The sequence below is a fragment of the Pseudonaja textilis genome, unplaced genomic scaffold, assembly GCF_049901715.1.
Source record: "Pseudonaja textilis isolate UNSWEBS1 unplaced genomic scaffold, rPseTex1.2 PTEXSCF23, whole genome shotgun sequence".
Lineage (NCBI taxonomy): Eukaryota > Metazoa > Chordata > Lepidosauria > Squamata > Elapidae > Pseudonaja > Pseudonaja textilis.
In genome coordinates this window covers 946,843-970,404 of record NW_028262868.1, presented here as the reverse complement: position 1 = coordinate 970,404, position 23,562 = coordinate 946,843, and the positions used below count along the sequence as shown (strand labels likewise).

The 23,562-nt window shown below is 39.4% G+C and overlaps 1 protein-coding gene across 1 annotated transcript; it reads right to left on the bottom strand.

Moving 5' to 3' along the window:
• Positions 1 to 13,890: 13,890 nt before the first annotated feature.
• Positions 13,891 to 16,368, bottom strand: POP7 (POP7 ribonuclease P/MRP subunit). The gene is made up of 2 exons (XM_087919001.1): positions 16,235 to 16,368; positions 13,891 to 14,469 (listed from the first exon to the last, which is right to left on the bottom strand). Exon 2 carries the CDS (start codon positions 14,460 to 14,462, stop codon positions 14,073 to 14,075), a length of 390 nt encoding a protein of 129 aa, XP_087775127.1. The 5' UTR covers positions 14,463 to 14,469; positions 16,235 to 16,368; the 3' UTR covers positions 13,891 to 14,072.
• Positions 16,369 to 23,562: the final 7,194 nt, after the last annotated feature.

Here is a 23,562-nt window from a genome sequence, read left to right as displayed (position 1 = left end):
ATTCAGGCGGAAAAAAGCAACTTTTCCCCAAAAGCAGGCAAAGCAGGCAGGCAGATTGAGTTGCTCGCAGAATCACAGATTCACTCAGAGATCTGTCCTTCTGCCCTCTGTTAGCTGAGTCTGTCCCATCAAATTTTCTTGCAAGCAAACTCACAAAATTAACTCGCAACACGCCCTGTAGGTAAACATTGAATTTTTTTTCTAAGAAAAATAAATAAATCACACCTTTACTCAGAGATCTGTGTTTCTGCCATCGGCTCCCTGAGTCTGCACTGAATAATAGAAGCTTCAATCCTAAGGGAGGTTCGGCTCTGCTTAAAAGCAAAGCCGAAGATCTAAAGACTAGCTAGAAAGAATCATTCAGTGAGCTATCTCTCTGCCATTGGCTACCTGAGTCTGTCACATAAAATTTGCTTGCCGTGAGTCTGCACTGAATAATAGAAGCTTCAATCCTAAGGGAGGTTCGGCTCTGCTTAAAAGCAGAGCTGAAGATCGAAAGACTAGCTAGAAAGAATCATTCAGTGATCTATCTATCTATCTGCCATCGGCTACCTGAGTCTGTCACATAAAATTTGCTTTTCGTGAGTCTGCACTGAATAATAGAAGCTTCAATCCTAAGGAGGCTCGGCTCTGCTTAAAAGCAGAACTGAAGATCTAAAGACTAGCTAGAAAGAATCATTCCATGATCTATCTATCTGCCATCGGCTAGCTCAGTCTGTCACATAAAATTTGCTTGCCATGAGTCTGCACTGAATAATAGAAGCTTCAATCCTAAGGGAGGTTTGGCTCTGCTCAAAAGCCGAGCCGAAGATCTAAAGACGAGCTAGAAAGAATCATTCAGTGATCTATCTATCTGCCATCGGCTAGCTCAGTCTGTCACATAAAATTTGCTTGCCGTGAGTCTGCACTGAATAATAGAAGCTTCAATCCTAAGGGAGGTTTGGCTCTGCTTAAAAGCAAAGCTGAAGCTCTAAAGACTAGCTAGAAAGAATCATTCGGTGATCTATCTATCTGCCATTGGCTAGCTCAGTCTGTCACATAAAATTTGCTTGCCCTGAGACTGCACTGAATAATAGAAGCTTCAATCCTAAGGGAGGTTTGGCTCTGCTCAAAAGCAGAGCTGAAGATCTAAAGACTAGCTAGAAATCATTCAGTGATCTATCTATCTGCCATCGGCTACCTCAGTCTGTCACATAAAATTTGCTTGCTGTGAGTCTGCACTGAATAATAGAAGCTTCCATCCTAAGGGAGGTTCGGCTCTGCTTAAAAGCAAAGCCGAAGATCGAAAGACTAGCTAGAAAGAATCATTCAGTGATCTATCTCTCTGCCATCGGCTAGCTCAGTCTGTCACATAAAATTTGCTTTTTGTGAGTCTGCACTGAATAATAGAAGCTTCAATCCTAAGGGAGGTTCAGCTCTGCTTAAAAGCAGAGCTGAAGATCTAAAGACTAGCTAGAAAGAATCATTCCGTGATCTATCTATCTGCCATCGGCTAGCTCAGTCTGTCACATAAAATTTGCTTGCAGTGAGTTTGTACTGAATAATAGAAGCTTCCATCCTAAGGAGGTTCGGCTCTGCTTAAAAGCAGAGCCCGAAGATCTAAAGACGAGCTAGAAAGCAAAGAAATCCAACCGTTTCCTGCTTCCGAGCTCATTCTAAATCTCCCGGCGCAACAGAACGGATGATGGTCGGAAAGAAAAAAAAAGGAAAAGTAGCAACAGCGGGCAAGTTTGTCTGGAAAGGAGGGAGCGGGCGCAGAGGGTTCCCGCGGGGCCATGTGGGCGGCGCAGCCTTGTGTTCCTGCGCAGCGTGGGATTAATTGCTTTGGTGTGTGTGTTTGTGTGTGAGTGAGAGAGAGAGAGAGAGAGAGAGATTTCTCTGCGGACCATCAAAACTGTCTCGCAGCCCACCGGTTGGCGATCGCTGATAGGAACGCATTCAGATGTGGACGATTTTTCCTTTCGGTTCGGGTCTTTGAAAGCACGCCGGACAGGAAAGTTTCTGGCGGGACTGTCATCTCTTTGTTTCGGCAAAGCCAAAGGTTGAATTGGGAGCCGATAGCTCTCCAGTCCTTGACGGGGAAGGTCCACCACGTGTGGAAATAGGTGCCGCTGGCGTCGGTGGAAACACGCCGCGGCGATCTCGATGCTACGGCCTTCGGTTTGCCAACGATCAACGACACGCCGAAAGTCCCGGAGAGGTCACAACGCGGTGAGGACACTCCGGATGCCCACCTCGGACGGGGTGGGTGGGTGAGTGATGGTGGTATGCGCCGGTGGTGATGGGGGGGTGGTGGTTGAGATGCCAAGGCTGCTCCTGGCGCCCTGCCAGCACTTTTTATCGCCCGGGCAGTGGAAAAAAATGGCCGATTTCTGGCCAACAGAGATAAGCCCGTCTTCTCACACGCAGCCGGGATGACACAACGCTCTTGCACAACAGCAGATGTCGAACCACACACACTCCCCCGCCACCCCGCCCGCCTTCCCCCCTCCTCTATCTCACCCTAGGAAAGAATGTGGGAATTCCCTCCGCGGCCGGGGCGCCTTCCAACCCTTAAGGTCAACTCCAAAGATACTCCTTTGGCCTTTCTGAAGCGGCCAGCAAAAGGGTGTGTGGCTGTGTGTGCGTGTGCGGAAACAAGGCATTCTTGAAATGCCTAGATAATCCACTCGGCAGCCCAAAGTGGTCGGGAGCGTAAGGAGGGTGTGCGAGAGCATGTGATTTTATGTCATTTTTATTTGGTTTCGTCCACGGCTTACAGGAGAGTAGGCGTAAGGGGAAAAAACATAGTTAGGAATACATTGGATGCATATAAGAACAATAAAAAGAAACAATAGGACGGGGACGGTATAAGTACAAACATGGTTATGAATACATGAAATACATTGAAGAAATATATATAAGATACATAGAGGATACATATAAGAAAAATAAATAAAAGAAACAATGGGACAAGGACGGTATAAGTAGAAACATGGTTATGAATACATGAAATACATTGAAGAAATATATATAAGATACATAGAGGATACATATAAGAAAAATAAATAGAAGAAACAATAGAACAGGAATGGTATAAGTATAAACATAGTTATGAATACATGGATACATATAAGAAAAATAAAAAGAAACAATAGGACAGGGACGGTATAAGTATAAACATAGTTATGAATACATGGAATACATTGAAGAAATATATATAAGATACATAGAGGATACATATAAGAAAAATAAATAGAAGAAACAATAGAACAGGAATGGTATAAGTATAAACATAGTTATGAATACATGGATACATATAAGAAAAATAAAAGAAACAATAGGACAGGGACGGTATAAGTACAAACATAGTGATGAATACATGGAATACATTGAAGAAATATATATAAGATACATATAGGATCCATATAAGAAAAATAAAAAGAAACAATAGGACAGGGACGGTATAAGTATAAACATGGTTATGAATACATGGAATACAATGAAGAAATATATATAAGATACATAGAGGATACATATAAGAAAAAGAAAATAAAAGAAACAATAGGACAGGGACGGTATAAGGATAAACATAGTTATGAATACATGGATATGTATAAGAAAAATAAAAAGAAACAATAGGACAAGGACGGTATAAGTACAAACATGGTTATGAATACATGAAATACATTGAAGAAATATATATATAAGATACATATAGGATACTTATAAGAAAAGTAAAAGAAACAATAGGACAGGGACGTTATAAGTATAAACATAGTTATGAATACATGGATACATATAAGAAAAATAAAAGAAACAATAGGACAGGGACGGTATAAGTATAAACAGAGTTATGAATACATGAAATACATTGAAGAAATACATATAAGATACATAGAGGATACATATAAGAAAAATAAATAGAAGAAACAATAGGACAGGGATGGTATAAGTATAAACATGGTTAGGAATACATGGATATATTTAAGAAAAATGAAAAGAAACAATCGGACAGGGACAGTATAAGTATAAACATAGTTATGAGTACATGGATACATATAAGAAAAATAAAAGATAAAGATAAAAGAAAGAATAGGACAGGCGTCGTATAAGGATAAACATAGTTATGAATACATGGATATATATAAGAAAAATAAAAAGAAACAATAGGACAGGGACGGTATAAGTATAAACATAGTTATGAATACATGAAATGCATTTAAATATATAGATAGATAGATAGATAGATAGATAGATAGATAGATAGATAGATAGATAGATAGATACATATAAGAAAAATAAATAAAAGAAACCATAGGACAGGGACGGTGGGCACGTTGGTGCGCTTATGCAGGCCCCCTACAGACCTCTTAGGAAAGGGGTGAGGTCCATAGTAGACAGTCTCAGGTTAAAGTTTTTGGGGTTTGGGGAAGAAACCCCAGAGTCAGGTAGAAGATTCCAGACATTGACCGCTCTGTTATTGATGAAGTCGTATTTCCTGCCATCAAGTTTGGTGTGGTTTACCTTGAGTTTGTATCTATTGTGTGCTCTTGGGTTGTTATGGTTGAAGCTGAAGTATTCATTGACAGGTAGGACATTGCAACGTATGATTTTATGTACTATACTTAGATCGGACCGAAGGCAGCGTAGTTGTAGGTTTTCTAGGTCTAGAATTTCGAGTCTGGTGGCAGAAGGTCTTCTGCAACGAGTAGAGGAGTGGAGAACTCTTCTTCTTGTTAAATATTTCTGGACTTTCTCCACTGTGTTAATATCAGATATGTAATGAGGGTTCCAGACTGATGAGCTGTATTCGAGTATTGGTCTAGCAAATGTTTTGTAGGCTCTAGTTAGTCGTGTGATAGTACCACAGAAAAAGCATGATGGATGACTCTTAAGAGACACTGATGTGTCCCATTGGAGAAGTCCCACAACCAGGGTCAAGGTGGAAATGGATGATGTGGTTTAGTACTGGTAGCATCCAGCCACGGCTAATAAACCAATTGACTTTTCTCTGAGATGTGGCTAGAGACTTTTGCTTTGAATGAGGGCGGGAACTTGGTTTTATATTTGTTAAAATATGTTTTACTTAATAGATGTAGAAGTATAAACATGTGTTTGCTCAAAATGGGGAAAATGAGAAAATTCCGACAAGAGGAGGTGATTAAGAAAAGAACGGAATGTGAAATAGAAATAGATAACGGATCATCAGAGTTGGAAGGGAGCTTGTAGGTCATCTAGTCCAACCCACCGCCCAAGGCGGAGACTCTACATCATTTTGGACAGATGGGAGTCCAGTCTCTTCTTGAAAGCCTCCAGGGATGAAGCTCCCACAACTTCTGAGGGGGCAACTTCTGTTCCATTGAATATAGAATACCAAAGTTGGAAGGGACCTTGTAGGTCATCTAGTCCAACCCCCTGCCCAAGCGGGAGACCCTACACCATTTCTGACAAGATGATAGTCCAATCCCTTCTTGAAAGCCTCCAGGGATGAAGCTCCCACAACTTCTGAGGGGGCAACTTCTGTTCCATTGAATATAGAATACCAAAGTTGGAAGGGACCTTGTAGGTCATCTAGTCCAACCCCCCCACGATTCCTGACCAATGTCTTCTTGAAAGCCTCCAGGGATGAAGCTCCCACAACTTCTGAGGGGGCAACTTCTGTTCCATGGGTTGATTGTCCTCCCTGTCAGAAAATTTCTCCTTATTTCCAGGTTGAATCTCTCCTGGATCAGTTTCCATCCATTCTTCCTTTTTCTGGCCTTCAGGCGCGATTCAAATGAATCGATGAACACGAGCAATAAATAGAAAAAGATATATTTTGAGATATGGGATTTATATTTTACCAATGGCTAGATCGAAAAGTAAAGAAATGGAAGTCGAATACAAAGAGCAACGATAGGCTAGAATTGATTATGACAGAGTGAATTATATAATATGAATTAAAGTGAGTCAGAATCGAGCGTGGCGCTAAAAGGATCGTGCGGATTTTGAAAGTAAAGTCGAATGATGATCTATTGATAATAAGACAGGGAAAGTCGACTAATGTTATAGGAATGTATAAATTTAAATTTAAGAAGACGCTAGGTTTTCTGCACAAGAAATAGGTACCAACTCCATTCTACCATATATGGTGGCTACGCCCCGAGATCAGGATATTCTGGATCCAAATTAAAAATTGGCTACTGGAAGATCACCGGCTCCCAGATTGAGTTCAGACCAGAAACCGTTTGTCTAGGAATTACTAAAGATCAAATCCCCCAACCCACCCCCAAAAAGTAAAATACTTAAGGTTACATATTTTTAACAGCTGCCAGAATAGCTTTTGCACAAGGATGGAAAACTCGTAATATTTCTAATGAAGAACTAATATTACCAAAAAATAAAAAATTAAAAGAATGGAGTGCTGCAATATTTATTAGTTCTAATGAAGAACTAATATTACAAAAAAAAATATTAAAAGAATGGTGTGCTGCAATATTTATATTCAATGTGTCCATCAACATTTTGTACAGTCGTATATGTTCATGTATGTGCAGTCACACTTATCTTTGTGTGCTCATGTACATACATTTTGTTGCGTTTTCCATTGACGTAGTCATAGATGCCTTGCATATTTGCATACATATATTTATATTTTACTGTTGTTTTGCACTTCTGGTTGGATGCTAACTGCATTTCGTTGCCTGTATCCATGGCAATGACAGTAAAGTTGAATCCTAATCTAATCTAATCTAATCTAATCTAATCTAATCTAAACTAAACTAAACTAAAATGAATATGTTAACACTGAAACTGAAAGACGACTCTGAATACTTCTTAATTTGGAATCAATGGTACGATTGGGTAACAAAGAGAAACAAGAAATAAGATAAGAAAGTTTAACTGCGAGAGACCTCAAGAAAATTATAAAGAGAAAATAAAATAAAAAAAGAAAATAAAAATAAGAAAATAAAATGTACATATGTAGAACATGTAAGAATGTACGAATGTACGCTTATGCACGTTGGTGCATAAGCGCACCAATGTGCCTACCGTCCCTGTCCTATTGTTTCTTTTATTTTTCATTTATTTTTCTTATATGTACCCATTTCATGTATTCAAAACTATGTATACACTTATACTTATTATCTTGTAAACAATAAATAAATAATTATAGTTAAAGCTATTCATCAATATTAGATAAAGGGTAAATATGTGTTAAGGATATTTAAGATAAGAACCCGTATAGATGTCAAGAACGCTGTTGAAATGGTGATGCTCTATGTCGTAATAATGGAAACTTAATAAAAATATATTTTTTAAAAAAGAAATATGTAGCAACCGAGGCACTGTATAATTGAGTTTTTACTTGTTTTTTGTTTGTGTTTGTCTATGTTTGTTGTTAAAATTTATATATATATATAATTTATATATATATATATATATATATATATATATATATATATATATATATATATATATATATATAACACACACATACATATATATATATATTTTGTGGATTTTCATGGGTGCAGGTATGTAGGTTTAGGTGTGTTCATGGAACATACCTAAACCAACCAACCAACCAACCAACCAACCAACCTACCTACCTACCTACACACACACATACATACATACATACATATATACTTACATGCATGGCATTCAGCTTTGTTCAGGTATTTTCCCACGTCATTGTAGTTGTGCTTTTAAAGTTGTAGCAAGGTTTCGGCAGAATCTCATCTGCCATCATCAGGCTTCAAATATATATATATATATATATTTGTTTTCTTAAGTTTTCACGGGTACTTACATGTACTTCCAGTACAGAAGCCTTTGTATTCAACAAAGCTGAATACAATTTATCTATCTATATATGATAGATAAGTATAAACATGAATATTAATACATGAAATGGATATGAATAAAGGGGAACATTAAGACAGGGACGATAGCCACACTGGTGCGCTTATGCACAACCTCTTAGGAATGGGGTGAGGTAGACAGGCTAAGGTTAAAGTTTTGGGGGGTTTTAGGAAGAAACCAGAGTCAGGTAGTTACAAACTGGGCTGCCCTTGGTGAGCAATGGCGTCGGGCCTCCTGCTTGGGAGGACGGGGTTGGACTGGATGACCTCCAAGGTCCCTCCGAACTCTGTTCAATCTGTTAAGGATGGAGCCTCCTTGTTGAGGGAGGTTGTGGGAGCTTCATCCTCCTTGGGGGCTTTCCAGAAGCGACTGGACTGCCATTTGTCAGAAATGGGTGTAGGGTCTCCAGCTTGGGTCCCGGGGGCGGGGTGGGGGTGGACTAGATGACCTAGAAAGGTCCCTTCCAACTCGGATGATCTTGTTATCCGTCAGGCACTCTTGTTGCTGAAGTCGTAGCTTCTGCAATCGAGTTTGCAGCGGTTTCCCTTGAGGTTGTATCTTACTGCGTGTTCGTGTTGTTTGTTGTGGTTGAAGCTGAAGTAGCCGTTGACGGGTAGCACATTACAACGTATAATTTTATGTACTACGCTCAGGTCGGACCGAAGGCGGCGTAGTTCTAGGTTGTCTAAGCCTAAAATTTCAAGTCTACTGGCGTAAGGTCTCCTGCAACGAGTAGAGGAGTGGAGAACTCTTCTTGTGAAATATTTCTGGACTTTCTCCACTGTGCTAATATCAGATACGTAGTCCGGGTTCCAGAGCTGTATTCGAGAATTGGTCTAGCAAAATGTTCTGTATGCTCCACTTCAAAGGTCTTTCAAACTCGACAGCTTTAAAGACTGGTGGACTTCCAACGGTCCCAGAATCCCTGAGCTAACATGACTGGAGGAGGGAATTCTGGGAGTTGGAGTCCACCAAAGTCCTTAAAGCTGTCGAGTTGGAAGACCCCCTGATCAATCTATCTATCATCCACCTCCCATCTATCAATCTCTTTCTCTCCATCTATCCATCCTTCCCCAACTCTCACTCTCACTAACTCTAATCTATCCACCTCTACCTACCGTCATCTATCTTTCTATAGTTATCTGTCATCTTCTATATCTATCTATCTATCTATCTATCTATCTATCTATCTATCTATCTCTATTTATCTTTCTATAGTTATCTATCATCTATACCAGTCATTTACAGTATCTATCTCTAATCCATCTCCCATCAATCTCTCTCTCCATCTATCCATCCCCAACGATCAATCTATCTAATCTATCCACCTCTACCTACCATCCATCCATCAATCCATCCAGCATCTATCTTTCTATAATTATCATCTATTTATCTACCTATCTATCTATCCTCTATCATCTTTCTATAATTATCTATCATCTATATATCTATCCTCTATCTTTCTATAATTATCTATCATCTATGTATCTACCTATCTATCCTCTATCTTTCTATAATTATCTATCATCTATGTATCTACCCATCTATCCTCTATCTTTCTATAATTATCTATCATCTATGTATCTACCCATCTATCCTCTATCTTTCTATAATTATCTATCATCTATGTATCTACCCATCTATCCTCTATCTTTCTATAATTATCTATCATCTATGTATCTACCCATCTATCCTCTATCTTTCTATAATTATCTATCATCTATGTATCTACCCATCTATCCTCTATCTTTCTATAATTATCTATCATCTATGTATCTACCCATCTATCCTCTATCTTTCTATAATTATCTATCATCTATGTATCTACCCATCTATCCTCTATCTTTCTATAATTATCTATCATCTATGTATCTACCCATCTATCCTCTATCTTTCTATAATTATCTATCATCTATGTATCTACCCATCTATCCTCTATCTTTCTATAATTATCTATCATCTATGTATCTACCCATCTATCCTCTATCTTTCTATAATTATCTATCATCTATGTATCTACCCATCTATCCTCTATCTTTCTATAATTATCTATCATCTATGTATCTACCCATCTATCCTCTATCTTTCTATAATTATCTATCATCTATGTATCTACCCATCTATCCTCTATCTTTCTATAATTATCTATCATCTATGTATCTACCCATCTATCCTCTATCTTTCTATAATTATCTATCATCTATGTATCTACCCATCTATCCTCTATCTTTCTATAATTATCTATCATCTATGTATCTACCCATCTATCCTCTATCTTTCTATAATTATCTATCATCTATGTATCTACCCATCTATCCTCTATCTTTCTATAATTATCTATCATCTATGTATCTACCCATCTATCCTCTATCTTTCTATAATTATCTATCATCTATGTATCTACCCATCTATCCTCTATCTTTCTATAATTATCTATCATCTATGTATCTACCCATCTATCCTCTATCTTTCTATAATTATCTATCATCTATGTATCTACCCATCTATCCTCTATCTTTCTATAATTATCTATCATCTATGTATCTACCCATCTATCCTCTATCTTTCTATAATTATCTATCATCTATGTATCTACCTATCCTCTATCTTTCTATAATTATCTATCATCTATGTATCTACCTATCTATCCTCTATCTTTCTATAATTATCTATCATCTATGTATCTACCTATCTATCCTCTATCTTTCTATAATTATCTATCATCTATGTATCTACCTATCTATCCTCTATCTTTCTATAATTATCTATCATCTATGTATCTACCTATCTATCCTCTATCTTTCTATAATTATCTATCATCTATGTATCTACCCATCTATCCTCTATCTTTCTATAATTATCTATCATCTATGTATCTACCCATCTATCCTCTATCTTTCTATAATTATCTATCATCTATGTATCTACCCATCTATCCTCTATCTTTCTATAATTATCTATCATCTATGTATCTACCCATCTATCCTCTATCTTTCTATAATTATCTATCATCTATGTATCTACCCATCTATCCTCTATCTTTCTACATAATTATCTATCATCTATGTATCTACCTATCTATCCTCTATCTTTCTATAATTATCTATCATCTATGTATCTACCTATCTATCCTCTATCTTTCTATAATTATCTATCATCTATTTATCTACCTATCCTCTTTCTATAATTATCTATCATCTATGTATCTACCCATCTATCCTCTATCTTTCTATAATTATCTATCATCTATGTATCTACCCATCTATCCTCTATCTTTCTATAATTATCTATCATCTATGTATCTACCCATCTATCCTCTATCTTTCTATAATTATCTATCATCTATGTATCTACCCATCTATCCTCTATCTTTCTATAATTATCTATCATCTATGTATCTACCCATCTACCTCTATCTTTCTATAATTATCTATCATCTATGTATCTACCCATCTATCCTCTATCTTTCTATAATTATCTATCATCTATGTATCTACCCATCTATCCTCTATCTTTCTATAATTATCTATCATCTATGTATCTACCCATCTATCCTCTATCTTTCTATAATTATCTATCATCTATGTATCTACCCATCTATCCTCTATCTTTCTATAATTATCTATCATCTATGTATCTACCCATCTATCCTCTATCTTTCTATAATTATCTATCATCTATGTATCTACCTATCTATCCTCTTTCTATAATTATCTATCATCTATGTATCTACCCATCTATCCTCTATCTTTCTATAATTATCTATCATCTATGTATCTACCTATCGATCCTCTATCTTTCTATAATTATCTATCATCTATGTATCTACCTATCTATCCTCTATCTTTCTATAATTATCTATCATCTATTTATCTACCTATCCTCTTTCTATAATTATCTATCATCTATGTATCTACCCATCTATCCTCTATCTTTCTATAATTATCTATCATCTATTTATCTACCTATCCTCTTTCTATAATTATCTATCATCTATGTATCTACCCATCTATCCTCTATCTTTCTATAATTATCTATCATCTATGTATCTACCTATCCCTCTATCTTTCTATAATTATCTATCATCTATGTATCTACCTATCTATCCTCTATCTTTCTATAATTATCTATCATCTATGTATCTACCTATCTATCCTCTATCTTTCTATAATTATCTATCATCTATGTATCTACCTATCTATCCTCTTTCTATAATTATCATCTATGTATCTACCTATCTATCCTCTATCTTTCTATAATTATCTATCATCTATGTATCTACCTATCTATCCTTTCTATAATTATCTATCATCTATGTATCTACCTATCTATCCTCTATCTTTCTATAATTATCTATCATCTATGTATCTACCCATCTATCCTCTATCTTTCTATAATTATCTATCATCTATGTATCTACCCATCTATCCTCTATCTTTCTATAATTATCTATCATCTATGTATCTACCTATCTATCCTCTATCTTTCTATAATTATCTATCATCTATGTATCTACCCATCTATCCTCTATCTTTCTATAATTATCTATCATCTATGTATCTATCATCTATGTATCGATCTACCTACCTATCCTCTTTCTATAATTATCATCTATGTATCTATCCATCATCTATGTATTGATCTATACATAGATACATAGATGATAATCTATCCTCTATCTTTCTATAATTATCTATCATCTATGTATCTATGCATCTATGTATCGATCTACCTACCTATCCTCTATCTTCTATCTTTCTATAATTATCTTTGTATCTACCTACCTACCTGTCATCTATCCTTCTATAGTTACCTTCTTTCTAAAATTATCTATCATCTATGTATCTACCTATCTATCCTCTATCTTTCTATAATTATCTATCATCTATGTATCTACCTATCTATCCTCTATCTTTCTATAATTATCTATCATCTATGTATCTATCATCTATGTATCGATCTACCTACCTATCCTCTTTCTATAATTATCATCTATGTATCTATCCATCATCTATGTATTGATCTATACATAGATACATAGATGATAATCTATCCTCTATCTTTCTATAATTATCTATCATCTATGTATCTATGCATCTATGTATCGATCTACCTACCTATCCTCTATCTTCTATCTTTCTATAATTATCTTTGTATCTACCTACCTACCTGTCATCTATCCTTCTATAGTTACCTTCTTTCTAAAATTATCTATCATCTATGTATCTACCTACCTACCTACCTACCCTCTATCATCTTTCTACAATTATCTATCATCTATATATCTACCTACCTACCTGTCATCTTTCTAGTTATCTTTCTATAATTATCTATCATCTATGTATCTACCTACCCATCCTCTATCCTCTCTTTCTATAATTATCATCTATGTATCTACCTACCTACCTATCCTCTATCATCTTTCTATAATTATCTATCATCTATGTATCTACCTACCTTTCATCTTTCTATAGTTATCTTTCTATAATTATCTATCATGTATGTATCTAACTACCTACCTATCCTCTTCTATCTCTATAATTATCTATCCATCTATCATCTATGTATCTACCTACCTGTCATCTATCTTTCTATAGTTATCTGTTACCTTTCTATAATTATCTATCATCTATTTCAAGGGTCTTCCAAGATTTGTGGACTTCAACTCCCAGAATTTCTAACGACGACTGGAAGAGGAGGAATTCTGGGAGTTGAAGTCCACAAGTCTTAAAAGCCGTCAAGTTGGAAGATCCTTGATCTCTGTTATGTATCCATCCCTCCATCTCCCATCTATCCATCTCTCTCTCTCTCCATCTATCCATCCCTCTCTTTCTCTCTCTCCATCCGTCCCCCAACTGTCAATCTCTCCCTCCCTCTCTAATCTCTCTCTCTAATCCGTCTTTCCTGCAGGGCTGTTTTGTTGCCAGACATTTCAGAACCAAGCGAGGGAAGGTCATCCGTCTGCCGAACGTTCCTCACCTCCTCCTGATGATGTTACCTAGTTGGGCCACGAAACGTCCGCCAGAAAGTTTTATCGTTTTGAAAACCCTGAGCTACAAATTATTTACCTTTATTGGGAAATACAGGTTTTATTCAGGGTTTTTTTGGGGGGGAACGGACGGATACAAAGAGGGATCGGACACAAAGTGAATATCTCCCTTTCTCCCCTCCCACCAGAGTCTGTTTGACACACACACACACACACACACAGGGAGTCCAATCCAGGCCTTCCTCCTCCTCCGTTACTCCGGGGTTGCGCGCAGGACGCGGATGTGGATGGCGGAGTTGTGCCTGGCCTGGCCCAGCGGCTCGTCCCGGTCACCCTCGGGCTCGGCGGCGTCCGTCAGCTGCACGGTGGAGGTGTTGGCGGCCAGGCGGAGGGCACCGCCTCCGGCGGCCTCCAGCTGCAGGGCGATGTTGATGGCCCGGTTGATGGCCAGTCCCAGGCCGTGGATGCAGATCTCGAGGCAGCCCCCGCCGCCGGGGGCCAGCAGTTTCTGGCAGCGGCTCAGCTGGGCCCGGAAGTCCGTCTTCATGTTGACGTAGATGTCGCCCCGGCGACGGGGAAGGCGGCAGGGCAGGCGGCGACGCAGGGCGCGCTCCGGCTCGCTCGGGGGGCCCGGCTCCGCCATTGCAGCCCTGCAGAGGAAGGGGGGAAGGAAGACATTGGCAAAGGGGGTGGGGACCCGGCTTGGGATTTCCACCAACCCCCCTCGCCTGCCTTGCACAAAAGACGGGGCGCCAACCTACCTAGCCCCCGACCTCTTGGCACATGCACGAGGGGTCTAATTGGGGGTCCACTCAAACCCCTGCATGCAAGATGGGGTCCTCCCTCCCCTGGCCCCCATGCACAGCCCCCCAGGTGCAAGACAGCCCCCTCCCTTGCAAGACAGCCCCCCAGCTGCCCCCACTTGCAAGACAGCCCCCTCAGCTGCCCCCTTGCAAAACAGCCCCCCAGCTGCACCCCGCCTTGCAGAGAGCCCCCCAGCTGGGCCCCTTTGCAAGACAGCCCCCAGCTGCACCCCCGCTTGCAAGACAGCCCCCAGCTGCACCCCGCTTGCAAGACAGCCCCCAGCTGCCCCCACTTGCAAGACAGCCCCCTCAGCTGCCCCCTTGCAAAACAGCCCCCCCAGCTGCACCCCGCTTGCAAGAGAGCCCCCCAGCTGGGCCCCTTGCAAGACAGCCCCCCAGCTGCACCCCCTGCTTGCAAGAGAGCCCCCAGCTGGGCCCCCTTGCAAGACAGCCCCCAGCTGCACCCCGCTTGCAAGACAGCCTCCCCAGCTGCACCCCCTTGCAAGACAGCCCCCAGCTGCACCCCTTGCAAGAGAGCCCCCCAGCTGCACCCCGCTGGCAAGACAGCCCCCCAGCTGCACCCCTTGCAAGAGAGCCCCCAGCTGCACCCCGCTGGCAAGACAGCCTCCCCAGCTGCACCCCCTTGCAAGAGAGCCCCCCAGCTGCACCTCCGCTGGCAAGACAGCCTCCACCAGCTGCACCCCTTGCAAGACAGCCCCCCCAGCTGCACCCCGCTTGCAAGACAGCCTCCCCAGCTGCACCCCAGCTTGCAAGACAGCCCCCAGCTGGGCCCCCCTTTGCAAGACAGCCCCCAGCTGCACCCCGCTTGCAAGACAGCCTCCCCAGCTGCACCCCTTGCAAGACAGCCCCCAGCTGCACCCCCTTGCAAGAGAGCCCCCAGCTGCACCCGCTGGCAAGACAGCCTCCCCAGCTGCACCCCTTGCAAGACAGCCCCCCAGCTGCACCCTTGCAAGAGAGCCCCCAGCTGCACCCCGCTGGCAAGACAGCCTCCCCAGCTGCACCCCTTGCAAGACAGCCCCCAGCTGCACCCCTTGCAAGAGAGCCCCCCAGCTGCACCCCGCTGGCAAGACAGCCTCCCCAGCTGCACCCCTTGCAAGAGAGCCCCCCAGCTGCACCCCGCTGGCAAGACAGCCTCCACCAGCTGCACCCCTTGCAAGACAGCCCCCCAGCTGCACCCCGCTTGCAAGACAGCCTCCCCAGCTGCACCCCTGCTTGCAAGAGAGCCCCCAGCTGGGCCCCCTTTGCAAGACAGCCCCCAGCTGCCCCCGCTTGCAAGACAGCCTCCCCAGCTGCACCCCGCTTGCAAGACAGCCCCCCAGCTGCACCCTTGCAAGAGAGCCCCCCAGCTGCACCCCGCTGGCAAGACAGCCTCCACCAGCTGCACCCCTTGCAAGACAGCCCCCAGCTGCCCCCTGCTTGCAAGACAGCCTCCCCAGCTGCACCCCCTTGCAAGACAGCCCCCCAGCTGCACCCCGCTTGCAAAACAGTCCCTCTAGCTGCCGCCCCCCGCTTGCAAGACAGCCTCCCCCACCCCCCAGCCTTGATTCCCCTCCCCCGCCTCCCAGGGGCTGCAGAGGAGGGTCCCACCGACCTCTGATCCCGGCGCCCGCGGCTGCCTGGCCGGAGGAGAGAACGCACGTGGTCCGCCGCCGGCCCGGGGAGGGGACGGTGGGGAGCTCTGACCCGGAAGTCCGGGTTTAGAGGAGGCGAGGGGCCGCTCTGCGCGTTTCCTCTCTGGGGAGGGACGGGGTGAGGTGGGGGGGACGAGAAGGCGAGTGCGCGTGCGCGGAGGACTCCGGGCTCCCTTCCACTCAGGCGAAGAAAACGCGACTTTGCCGCCCTCATCTGGCTTAAAAAGAGTTTATTATTATTTTATTTTATTTTATTTTATTTTATTTTATTTTATTTTATTTTATTTTATTTTATTTTATTTTATTTTATTTTATTTTATTTTATTATTATTTTATTTTAGTTTAGTTTAGTTTAGTTTAGTTTAGTTTATTTTAGTTTATTTTTTTAGTTTAATTTTTTTGTTTTATTTTATTTTATTTTTATTATTTTATTTTATTTTTCATTTTATTTATTTATTTATTTATTTTTTATTTATTTTATTTTATTTTATTTTATTTCATTCTTTTGCTTTAGTTTTTACTTTTATTCTTCTGTTTCATTCTTTGAACTTTAGTTTTTTATTTTATTTTAGTTGATGATTGTGTTTTACTTTGTGCTATGGTTTTATTATTTTAGTCTAGTTTTTACTTTCATTTCATTCTTTTACTTTATTTTAGTGTATTATTTTATTTATTTTTGTTTATTTAGTTTTAGTTTTATTCTTTTATTTCATTCTTTTCATTTAGTTTTTAGTTTGATTATTTTATATTTTAGTTTAGTTTAGTTTTTAGTTGTATTTTAGTTTATGATTGTATTTTATTTTGTTGAATTTTTTTCTTTTTAGTTTTTAGTTTTATTATTTTAGTCTCGTTTTTGCTTTTATTTTAATTCATTATTTTCCTTATTTTAGTTTATTATTTTCTTTATTTTATTTTATTTATTCTTTTAGTGTTATTCTTTGATTTCATTCTTTTTGTTTAGTTTGTAGTTTGATTATTTTTTATATTTTAGTTTTGTTTTACCTTTTAGTTTTAGTTGATTATTATTTAGTTTAGTTCTATATTCTATTCTATTATTCTATTCTATATTCTATTCTATTCTATATTCTATTCTATTATTCTATATTCTATTCTATAGTATAGAATATTCTATTCTATATTCTATTATTCTATTCTATTCTATATTCTATATCCTATATTCTATTCTATATTCTATTCTATTCTATATTCTATTATTCTATTCTATTATTCTATTCTATATTCTATTCTATTCTATTATTCTATTCTATATTCTATTCTGTAGTATAGAATATTCTATGCTATATTCTATTATTCTATTCTATATTCTATTATTCTATTCTATATTCTATTATTCTATTCTATTCTATATTCTATATTCTATTCTATAGTATAGAATATTCTATATTTTATTCTATTCTATTATTCTATTCTATTCTATATTCTATATCCTATATTCTATTCTATTCTATTCTATATTCTATTCGATTATTCTATTCTATATTCTATTCTATTATTCTATTCTATATTCTATTCTATTCTATATTCTATTCTATATCCAATTCTATTCTATTATTCTATTCTATATTCTATTTTATTCTATATTCTATTCTATTATTCTATTCTATTCTATATTCTATTTTATAGTATAGAATATTCTATTCTATATTCTATTCTATTCTATTATTCTATTCTATATTCTATATTCTATATTCTATATCCTATATTCTATTCTATTATTCTATTCTATATTCTATTCTATTATTCTATTCTATATTCTATTCTATTCTATATTCTATTCTATTATTCTATTCTATTCTATATTCTATTCTATAGTATAGAATATTCTATTCTATATTCTATTCTATTCTATTATTCTATTCTATATTCTATATTCTATATCCTATATTCTATTCTATTATTCTATTCTATATTCTATTCTATTCTATATTCTATTATTCTATTCTATATTCTATTCTATATCCAATTCTATTCTATTATTCTATTCTATATTCTATTCTATATTCTATTCTGTTCTATTCTATTCTATTCCATTCTATTCTATTCTATTCTATTCTATTCTATTCTATATTCTATTCTATATTCTATAATCCAATTCTATTCTATATTCTGTTCTATTCTATTCTGTTTCTATTTCTGTTCTTGTTCTTGTTCCTGTTACTTGTTCGTGTTTGTGTTCGTGTTCCTATTCCTATCCTATCCTATCCTATCCTATCCTATCCTTTCTTAATCGACGGTGGGAATGCGGTTGATGTAATATATCTCCAGTTCAGCCAAGTGAGCCAAAAAAAACCCCAAACTAATCAGTTGACTGGGGATCCCAAATGTGTTTTTTTTTTTTTCCAGGAGGCAAAACTGGACCTTTTTATTTTTCTTTTTTAAGCTTTTTTTTTTTTCCTTTGGAAGATTTTCGGCTTCTCCTCCAACCAGTTGCTGAAGTCAAGCTCTGATCTCGGGGGGGGACGGAAAAAGGTTTATAAAGAGCCGAAATATATCGCCCGTTGCAGAAAAAAACCTCCCTTAAAAGTCTCGACGGCATCTAGAATTGTATTTTGAGTTGGAGTTTTATTTGGTTGATTTGTATTTGCACCAAAACTTTGGGTTGGGGGCAAATAAAAGGAAAGGATTCCTGATAGATGAGAATGTGATCGGGGGGAAAATATGAGAATGTGCAGATATGAACAGGTGCAACCCTTTTGCAAGGAAAGAAAAGTGGAGGAAAAAAATAAGAGAATATTATATAGTCTGCAAATCCTTTTTATCAACGGCTGGAGAATTAAAATGGACCTTAGATCCTGTAAGACGACTAGCGAAAAATGTTAAGGGTGAAAAGAAGAAATGAAATAGGCTAAGAATTATTACGATCCTTAGATACGTCGTGTGTAAGTAGCAGGAAGTAAGAACAGAGTAATGAGACGATAGTAAGGAATAGGTACTCATTGTCATGGTATTGCTCAAAAGATATTTGAAGATATATTTCTTTTTTTTTATGATATCTATAAAATCTTTTCAGGATAGATTTGGGAGGATTATATGAATTGTTATAAAATAAACTAAGTAAATGATAGTGACTTCGCAAAGCATGAAGGAATAAACTTACAGTCAAATGATTGTTTAATAGTGATATTAGGGTATTCAATTTTTGATTGATCATATAATATAATTATCAATCAAATAATTATTCAATCAAATACATAGAATTATGATGCAACGTCACTGTAATTGAGACTATGAAATGGACGCGCGAATGAATGCATCATTCGTGATGCATGAATGAATCAATTTTTTGTGGATGCACAAAAAATTTGGTAAACCAACCGACACACTGCCTGTATATTTATGAAAGATGTTTTTAATGTTTTGTTTGTCTTTAAAAACTAATAAAACTTGTTTTTTTTAAAAAAAAAACAAGATATTTGAACCTGGAGGACATATAATAAAATATAAAATATAAAATTTTATATAAAAAATAAAAAAATATATAAATTTTATATAAAATAAAATAAAATTTTAATAATTTTTTTAATAAAAAAAAAGGAGAGTAGGGAATGAAAGTTGGGCTGCCATTTGTCAGAAATGGTTTTCAACTTGGGCGGGCGGGGTTGGACTAGATGACCTATAAGGTCCCATCCAACTAGAATTATGTTACCTGTTGGGTGAGCTGAAGTCCACCCACCTTCAAATGAGAGACGCAAAACACAGAGATGAAATGAAAGGTTATGGTACGGGACATTTTATAAATATGTAAATAACTACAGTAAATAATTTGGTACGAATAGGCATAACTATGTATCACTTATACTAACTACGGTAAATAATAACTACAATAACTACAGTCAATATATGAAAATATGACATAAAACAAATGCAAAATAATTATAATAGTTAGTAATCATATTTTATATCCTTAAAAGAGTATGCCAAAGGGAAGGAACACTACTGCAAATATTGCTGCAATGGATGGAAATATGTTTTTTTATAATTGCTTTTTTAAATTGTAGATTAAATGCAAATATGCTGCAAGGGATGGAAATATGTTTTTTTAATTGCTTTTTCTAATTGTAGATTAAATGCAAATACGCTGCAATGGATGGAAATATGTTTTTTTTAATGGCTTTTTTAAATTGTAGATTAAATGCAAATACGCTGCAACGGATGGAAATATGTTTTTTTAATTGCTTTTTAAAATTGTAGATTAAATGCAAATACGCTGCAACGGATGGAAATATGTTTTTTTAATCGCTTTTTTTAAATTGTAGATTAAATGCACATACGCTGCAACGGATGGAAATATGTTTTTTTAATGGCTTTTTAAAATTGTAGATTAAATGCAAATACGCTGCAATGGATGGAAATATGTTTTTTTTAATTGCTTTTTTTAATTGTAGATTAAATGCAAATACGCTGCAATGGATGGAAATATGTTTTTTTTTAATGGCTTTTTAAAATTGTAGATTAAATGCAAATACGCTGCAATGGATGGAAATATGTTTTTTTTAATGGCTTTTTAAAATTGTAGATTAAATGCAAATACGCTGCAATGGATGGAAATATGTTTTTTCAATTGCTTTTTTTAAATTGTAGATTAAATGCAAATACGCTGCAATGGATGGAAATATGTTTTTCAATTGCTTTTTTAAATTGTAGATTAAATGCAAATACGCTGCAACGGATGGAAATATGTTTTTTTAATTGCTTTTTTTAATTGTAGATTAAATGCAAATACGCTGCAATGGATGGAAATATGTTTTTTTTAATTGCTTTTTTAATTGTAGATTAAATGCAAATACGCTGCAATGGATGGAAATATGTTTTTTTCAATTGCTTTTTTAAAATTGTAGATTAAATGCAAATACGCTGCAATGGATGGAAATATGTTTTTTTCAATTGCTTTTTAAAATTGTAGATTAAATGCAAATACGCTGCAATGGATGGTGTCGTATATCTCATACGCACAAAGGACGCGAGGCAGTGACTTGGTTCAGCTCTTTATTCGGGTAAAACACAAGACAGGGAAGTGGGGAAAAGCGCGGCTTAAAAGACCTTCTGCTGAGTGCTGCGGCCAATCGGGTCGTTTTGAATCGCCTGCGATCGGCTCAGCCAATCGCGGGCGATCCCGAGCGACCAATCAGTGCCGCGCACTCAGCCAATCCGGTGGCAGTGCGTTTTAGCCAATCCGGGTTGCGGATTTCGAGTATGTAGATTTCTATACAGAACACCCCTCCTCTTGGTTTGGTCCTACGTGACGTAGTCCCGTAAGTAGGCGGGCTCCGTATTTTCCTACTTGACTTGCGTTGGTCAGTTGTCATCTGGTTGTTGGCCGGTTCGGGTGGGACTCCTGTCGCTCTCCGCCTCGTTGATGGAACCGCCTGGAAGGGTGAGTCAGGCCTCTCGCCGCGGCTCCCTCCTGGTCTTCCCGGGTCGGTCGAGCTGCTGGCTCCGCTGCTCCCGCTCGGCTTTTCCGGGCTGGTTGAGCTGGCTTGGCTGCTCCCGCTCGGGCTTCCGGGGTCGGTTGAGCTGGTTCGGCTGCTCCTTCCAGGCGAGGCTTCGAGTGGGTCGTTCTCCGGTTCTTCAGGTGGTGAGTACTGCTGGTTCCTTTTCGGGTGGGTTTGTTCTTTGGGGTCTTCCTCCCCTCTTGGTTGGTGTCCTGCCGGTTCCCTTCTGTACCTGGTATCTGCGTGTCGGTTGTGTTTCCCGCGGTGGTTCTTGATCTCAGTTGGTCGATGTGGCGCTTCCACGCTCGTCCGTCAGCTGTTTGGAGGCGATGCGAGAGTGGCCCTGTTGCTTGGGTGATCGTTGCGGTACCCAGAGGGGGTCTCGGTGAGGTTTTTGGCGTAAACCTTGTCTCCCGGTGAGAATGTTCTGTGTTTGCTGGTAGAATCAGGGGTCTTTCCGGGTTGTATGTGGGGTGCAGGCGGTCGAGCGGGATCGCAGTTTTCTTCCCATTAATAGCTCCGCTGGGCTCTTGTTTGTTGTGGTACTCGGGGTTATGTGTTGAATTAGGAGCATTCGATTTATCTTGTCCTGTATGTCGCGGTTTCGATCTTTTGGATGGTTTTTTGTGAATTGGACCATTTTCTCCGCCCTACCGTTCGCCGCCGGGTGTGCCGGCGCTGTTATGCGTGTCGGATTCCTCGTTCTGCTAGGAATTTCTCGAACGGTAGTGCGGTGAACTGGGGGCCGTTGTCCGATACGATGACATCTGGGAGGCCGTGGGTTGCGAAGAGTTTGCTGAGTTCTCTGATGACGGAGTCTGTGGTGGTCGTCTTCATGTTGCTTACCTCCAGCCAGTTTGAGTAAGCGTCTACGGTTATCAGGAAGGTGTGTCCTTTGGTTGGTCCCGCGAAATCTCGTGGATTCGGGACCATGGACCCCTGGGGTTTCCCACTCTCGGCTCGGGGCGGCAGGGGGTTTGGTCTTGATTCCTGGCACTGCTTGCAGGAGGCTACCCAGGCTTCGATCTCTTTGTCCATCCCTGGCCACCAGACGTGGCTTCTGGCCAGGGCTTTTGTCCTAACGATGCCGGGTGCCCTTCGTGTAGCATGCTTAGGACTTTTTTTGTAATTTTTCCGGGATTACGACCCTGTCCCCCACAATAAACAACCTTTTTGTGTTGACAGTTCTGTTTGTCGGCTCCGGTAAGCTTTGAACTCGCTGTCTTCCTCTTTTTCTGGCCAGCCTTTCCCCACCCATCTCAGGACCTGCGCCAGACGTCTGTCTTTATTGGTTGCTAGGGCAATGTCTGGCGCGGTCAGGGGTAGGTTGGGTAAGGTCTCGATGCTCAGGGTAGACGTGGTTGGTGCTGGGTCGTCGTCCAGGGTTGGCAACGGTGTGCGGCTGAGGGCGTCTGCGTGCTGAATTGTTTTGCCGGGCGGTGGATTAGCCGGTAATTGTAGGCGGCAAGGAATTCGGACCACCTTGTCATCCTTGGGGAGAGGATGATTGGTGTGGCCCGGTCTCCTGCCAGTATTCCCAGCAGTGGTTTATGGTCCGTGATTATGGTGAAGGTCCTGCCGTAAAGGTATTCGTGGAATTTCTTTACGGCGCGACGATGGCTAAAGCCTCCTTATCCAATTGGCTGTAGTTTCTTTCGGGTTTTGAGAGGGTCCTCGAGAAAAAGCGATGGCGCTTCTTTTCCGTCTGCGAGGTGTGGCTGAGGATGGCTCCTACTCCGAAAGGGGATGCGTCGCACGTTACCGTGATGGGGAGTGTCTCGCTGTACTGGATGAGGACAGCGTCTGATGTGAGAAGGTCCTTGGTTCTGTTGAAG

Bases quoted from the DNA above. Each gene is read 5' to 3' on its own strand.
- POP7 (XM_087919001.1), bottom strand. From the start codon at position 14,462: ATGGCGGAGCCGGGCCCCCCGAGCGAGCCGGAGCGCGCCCTGCGTCGC.